The sequence below is a fragment of the Triturus cristatus genome, chromosome 6, assembly GCF_964204655.1.
Source record: "Triturus cristatus chromosome 6, aTriCri1.1, whole genome shotgun sequence".
Classification (NCBI taxonomy): domain Eukaryota; kingdom Metazoa; phylum Chordata; class Amphibia; order Caudata; family Salamandridae; genus Triturus; species Triturus cristatus.
The window spans coordinates 369,064,696-369,071,062 of record NC_140589.1 but is presented as its reverse complement, the minus strand read 5'-3'; the positions used below and the strand labels follow the sequence as shown (position 1 = coordinate 369,071,062).

The 6,367-nt window shown below is 45.8% G+C and overlaps 1 protein-coding gene across 1 annotated transcript; it reads left to right on the top strand.

Moving 5' to 3' along the window:
• Window positions 1-1,052: 1,052 nt before the first annotated feature.
• On the top strand, window positions 1,053-3,146 carry LOC146817177 (zinc finger protein 862-like). The gene has a single exon (XM_085609590.1). The coding sequence runs from the start codon at window positions 1,911-1,913 to the stop codon at window positions 3,144-3,146; it is 1,236 nt and encodes a 411-aa protein (XP_085465716.1). The 5' UTR covers window positions 1,053-1,910.
• Window positions 3,147-6,367: the final 3,221 nt, after the last annotated feature.

Here is a 6,367-nt window from a genome sequence, read left to right as displayed (position 1 = left end):
CATAGGCACATGCCTACTTGGCCTAAACTGGAATCCCAGGTAACTATTTGGTCATTTTTCCTATTGGTGTATCTGGGCCAGTACCATTCATTGTTTGTAACTCTTAGAGCCTTTGCTAACCATCTTGTCTTCAATTGCAGGTTTGCAGTCTGTAAGGTATTTGGATTTGAATGGTCAGGCATGTGTACCCACAAAGACAAGGTAATTCTGTTTATGTTCCACATTGGATTTGGGGGGGATGCTGGGTAAATAGATTCACAATCTGCACCCCTTTTCTTTTGCAGGTTTGTGAGACTGTGCTACAAATACAGTTGTACAGGTAGACGTGAGTACAGGCAGAACAAACAGGTAATTGTTTGGTAGAGTTAAACTTTGGTGCATCTTGTACAATGAAGTATAAAAACATACCTTACCCATGTTTTCTTGTGTTGTAGGTTTCGCAGACAGTACGCCACATATTTGAACAGGCATACGTGAGTACAAGCACAACAGGTAATTGTTTAGTAGAGTTAAACTTTGGTGAATCTTGTACATTGTAGTGTAACAACATACCTTACCCATGTTTTCTTCTGTTGCAGGTTTCGCAGACAGTAGCCCACACATTTGAACGGGCATACGTGAGTACAAGCACAACAGGTAATTGTTTGGTAGAGTTAAACTGTGGTGCATCTTGTACATTGTACTATAACAACATACCTTACCCATGTTTTCTTCTGTTGCAGGTTTCCCAAACAGTAGTCCACACATTTGAATGGGCATACGTGAGTACAAGCAGAGCAGGTAATTGTTTGGTAGAGTTCCCTTATGGTGCACATGGTATATTGCTGTATCACAAATTCACAATGTGCTGTAACAATCTTTACTTCTATTGTAGGCTCTACGGACAGTGCTACATTCAAGTTTGAAAGAGCAGGGCAGTGAACAGAAAAATCCAGGTAATTACACTCTATGTTTTGCCAGCGATGCCTCAGTATTATACGACAGATTGCAATCATGGGCATAGGCATCAACTTTAGCCATGTTCCTTTATTTTACAGGCTTTGTGGCATAGCAGGCTAAACCCAGTTATCACAAATATGTTCAAGCGCAAAGCTGTACCTTCTGCAGAGTGTGATGCTTCTCCACAAAGGAAGAAATGTAGCCTTGTATTCAAGGAAGAGTGGATGAAAGAAATTGTGGAGGCTGAGACACAGAAATCACGAAGCAAGGTTTGCGTGCAACTTGGGGAACTATTTCAATACAGTCCAGACGTGGGCTTGATTTGCAAAGCATGTGCAGAAGCCAAGATTGTTGGGGACTTTTCTACAGGGGAGAAATGGAGTGATGGCTGGAAACTGGATTACCTGAAACGCCATCTAATTAGCAAAGTTCACCAGTCTGCCATGGTGATATTAAGAAACAGAAGTGCTGCTGCCAGGTTTGGTTTTGGAGCGCGGGCAATGCTGACAGAAACTGCCACTGACCAAGCAAATAGAATGAAAGTAGTTGAACGACAAAGATCCCTGCCTGAGGAAATAAAGATTCTGATCAACAACGTGTTGCTGGCAGCCAAGATGAATACTTCAATGTTATCTGTACAAGAGATCCATGACCACCTAGCTTTGTATGTGAAGATACCAGACAGCTGGAGGAGCAAGAACTATGCCTTCGAGTTCTTTGAGGCCATCAATAGAGTGATACACTGTGAAGGTATGGCAGAACTTCGTAACGCTTTGTATCACACATTGATAATTGATGAGAGCACAGATATTTCTGTTACAAAAATGCTCATCCTGTACTTCAAGTTCTGACCTGTAGCCTCAACAGAGCACAAAACACTGTTTGGGGGCATAGTGAAGCTGACTAGTTGTAATGCTGAGGCTATCACTACTGCTGTGAAATAATTCTACACTGCCAATGAACTGGATCTCATGAAAATGGTCATGTTCACATCCAATGGTGCGTCTGTGATGCTGGGTAAAAATAATGGTGTTGCTATTTGCCTTAAACAATCCATTCCTCATCTAGTGGAGCAGCATTGTGTCGCTCATCGAGAAGATTTGGGAGTTGATGATGCCTGGAAGAGGGTTCCAATGATTAAAGAGATGGAGACATTATTGAGGACTGTCTACACTGTGTTCTCCAGATCTCCTGCAAGGAAGTCCAAGCTTGATGAAATGGCTTCAGTCACTGATTGTGAAGTGGTCTCTTTTCGACCATTGAATGAAGTCCTGTGGCTTTCAAGGCATTTTGCAGTTGGTGCACTAATTCGGAATTTTGAGGCTGTTCTTAAGTACTTTGAGCATGAGAAAATTGAGGAGAATGATCCAGTTGCAAAATATTGTTACAAAAAGCTATCTGACTCAAACTACCATATTTCCCTTGCAGTACTTAATGACATTCTGAGTGAATTTGCATCTTTGTGCAAACTGTTCCAAAAAAGGTATTTGACTACTGTTGAAGCTGTACAGTATGCAAGAGCAAGGATTGGCCAAATTAAGGAACAATATTTGGGGGACACTGTCTTTTGGAGCGGCAATGTAAGAGATCTGATGGTGTTGTACAAGGAAAGGCAAGAGTTTGACAGTGGGCCTATTTTGTCTTTTGTTTCCCTTCTTTGTGAGCACATGCAAAAAAGGTTCCCTGAAGATGAACTGAAAGAATGGGCAAGTTTTGAAATCCGGGCAATAGCAACACAATCACATTTTGATTTTGGGACTGAGAATATACAAAGACTTGTTGAAAAGTATAAAAATGTCTTGGTCCAGGGTGATTGTGAAACACCAGAAGATGTTGTTAGACAATACAGAGACTATAAATATGTGGTGGCAGAACATGTAAAGGGTGGATTATTTACCACCTTTCAAGACATGTTGAATTTCACTGTACGCAATGCTGCTCAGTATAGTGTGGTGTCTCAGCTTGTTGATGTCTGTGTAACATTTCAAGCATCTAGTGCAGATTGTGAACGAGGATTCAGCCTCATGAATACTATCAAGAGTAAATTGAGGAATAAACTAGAGCAGAAGCATTTGGATATGCTGATGAGGACACAGGCCTACTTCCTGAATGGGAAAGTTGACCTCGATAGAGTTTATCAGCACTGGAAAAATGGCAAGGATCGCCTTGAGAAGCAACCCTGTCACCCATATAGTGATGCCACTTGACGTGTCTGAACGGCCCTTTCCCACAGTCCATGTTTGCCTGCATGTCAGAGTTTTACAAACTATCTCTGGCGGGATAGCCCAACATTACTCAGTAGCTTTCACATCAAATTGTAAATATGTTATGTAATTTTGTAACTTATTGTGTATATGTGATATTGTATAGGCTCTCAACATTTCCCCACCCAATGAACAGTGCTCCTGTTAAGAATATTTAGTAAAATCTTGATAGTACCCCCGTTGGAGTCTTGTCCTTTTCTAAACCTGAAGTGTACTTGCCTGTGTAACCAATTCATGTCATGGCGTGTTTATCCAATTTGCAAACCGGCCTTAAGACCCTTAACGTGTCGCTGTATGTGTGAAAATGAACCATCTTTTCACTTTTTTAAGTAAACATTTGGAGTGACATTGGCTCTGCACACGCGCGCGTTCTGGTTCCTGATGCACATACCCATGGTTGCAGCGCACAGAGACCCTCCACTACCGCACACAGAGGGAAAGAATTAGAGGGAACATTGATTTTGATTGCTGCTACCCGACCCAGAAGCGACAGTTGGTGACCCTTTCAGAGCTGTAACTCTCTAGTGATCTGCGTGATTACCTTGGAATAATTCAGCATGACCGTTTCCGACACGGACGGGGCCAGTTCAATTCCCAGATATGGGATAGACTTCATTGTCTGTATCCCTGCATATGCGTTTCTACTCGTCTCTGACGTTGCCCCTCACTGGTCGAGTGGGAGAATCATCGACTTCCTGACGCTAACTTGGAATCCTGAGAACTAGCCAAAGGATTCTAGTTCATGGAAGAATGCCGGTACCGATTGCACTGATGACGCAAGGGAAGTGATGATATCATCCGCATAGAGGCTTACCGAATGTCTCTCTCCACCAAAGGGAATGCCCTGGATGTCAGGGTTATCCCTTATCTTCTGTGCCAGCAGATCGATATATAGGGTGAAGAGGAGAGGCGACAATGGGCACCCTTGCTATGTCCCCCATTGGATGTCGAAGGGTTGAGATGAGATCCCATTTACTCTGATTGTTGCAGTGGATGCGTTATACCAGCTTGTCACCCAGGCTCTAAACCGGTCCCCCAGTCCGCAGTGCACCATGGTCTTGTCTAAAAAGTCCCAGTCCACCCGGTCCAATGCCTTCTCAGCGTCCACCGACAATAGAAGAGCATCCATGGTGGTTTGGTGGGCTTTGTCAACGAGATGTAGAATGCACTTGGTGTTATCGCTACTCTGTGTATTGTGGATAAAGCCGGATTAGTCGCGTTCAATGATGCCTGACATGAGGGGGCCCAACCTGGTCGCTAGCACCCCGGTGAAATGTTTCAAGTCTACATTAAGTAGCGACACCGGCCGATAGGAGTCACAAAGGGTCTTGTCTTTTCTGGGTTTCGGCAACACCACTATGGAAGCCGCTAACATGTCAGGCGGGATCGACCCAGGTCCAGTAAAGGAATTAAAAAGCCACGTCAGGAGTGGAGCTAAGATCTGGCAAAAGGCTTTATAGAATCCCGCCGAGAAACCATCGGGCCCTGGGGATTTCTCAAGCTTGAGGTGCAACATTGCCCCTATCACTTCCTCCACTCTTATCAGTGCCTCCAACGCTTCTGCCGATCCTGGAGCTAGCACAGTCGTGTTCGCACCCTGTAGGTATGTGGTAATGAGGAAGCTTAGAGGGGTATCCCTGTGATAAAGATCAGAATAGAATGTCTGGAAAACCTTCGCGATCTCTTCCTCCCCTTCTATTACTTCCCCTGTACCCGTCTTGAGGGACTGAACCTTCATCTGTTGGGTGCGGGCTCTAAGCTTGCTTGCCAGCATGCTCCCTGTCTTATCCCCCAATGTAGTAGGAGTGTTTAAGTCTGAGGGCTGCGTACTCAGCTCTGTCCAGATCGAGCCCCACCAGCTGGGCCCTTGCCGCTTTCAGCTGGCGCCAAACTCTAGGCGCCCCGGTACTGCTATGTACCCTCTCGAGTTCTCTGTTTTCAGCCGCGGATATAGCTATCAATTCTCCGCGCACCACTGCTTTGCGGGCCCCCCATAAGGTGGTCAGGGAAATATCCGGGGAGTCGTTCAGATCCAGGTAGTCTGTAATGCACTTGTGGATCTGTTCTATTACCGCTGCTCTATGCAGCATTCCCTCCTGTAGTCTCCAACCCCGCGGGTTGCGACGTGGCTGAGGCACCTGAAGGGTCACTTTTACCTCGTCATGGTCGGAGAGTGCTGCCGGCGTAATGTCCACATCCCTTACCAGTTCTTTCAATTCCGTGGTGCCTAACAGGTGGTCGAGTTGGGCATACGTGCCATGTGCTTGTGAATAGAAAGAAAATTGAGAGGTGTGTGGATGGGTTGCCTGCCAAAGGTCTACCAGACCTCTAGTCTGCAGCCAACTTTTCCCTTCGGAAGACAGTTCCTCTGTTTGAGTATAACAATGGCTCGATCTATCCATAGCCGTGTCCATTACTAAGTTTAGATCCCCTCCTACCAATAACCACCGCTCCTGTGCACTCAGGGCTTCGGAGAGGGCTGCTTTCAGAAATTTCTCCTGTCCCGAGTTGGGCGCATAGATGGACCCCACCACTAGGGGCGAGCCCCCCAAACCAAAGCTTATAGGCAAAAAGGTGACCATTCACTTCTGCTACTTTATCCCCTATCTGCCCTGCAAAGCGTTTAGCTACAAGTATGGCCACTCTTTTTTATCCGCCGGTGAAGAGAAAAACTGCTGAGGAAATGCCCTGGACCTCATCCGGTGCCAGTCTTTAGGGAGGAGATGGGTCTCCTGCAGGAGACACATATCTGCCCCCTAATAATCTATATAGGACAGTATGGCTTTTCGTTTATTAGGATTGTTCAGGCCCCTCACATTTAGGGTGACCAATTGTATTGTGGATTGAGACATGACATATGATTGGAAGTGCATCGTTTTGCCAGCGAATTTCCCTGCCCGTCCTGTGGATATGTGACCTTTTTTCCCCCTCCCCAATCTTCTCTGCATCAAGCCTATTCAGCCGGGTTCCCATTTGCAGCACACCAGTTTCCCTCACCCTAACCCCAACCTAATTACCCCAGCCCCCCCAAATTGTCCAGCACTCGCAAGGTGTAGTCGCGTGCACCTGGAAAGAAGAAATAGCAGGAACATATCGTGGCCTGAAGGACCGTGCCTCCTCGCTCCCAGCAGTCCCCCTGCGTATCATACTTGTTTGCAGCAGCC

What these genes read in the sequence shown, in the direction of transcription:
- LOC146817177 (XM_085609590.1), top strand. Translation starts at nt 1,911, where the DNA reads ATGAAAATGGTCATGTTCACATCCAATGGTGCGTCTGTGATGCTGGGT.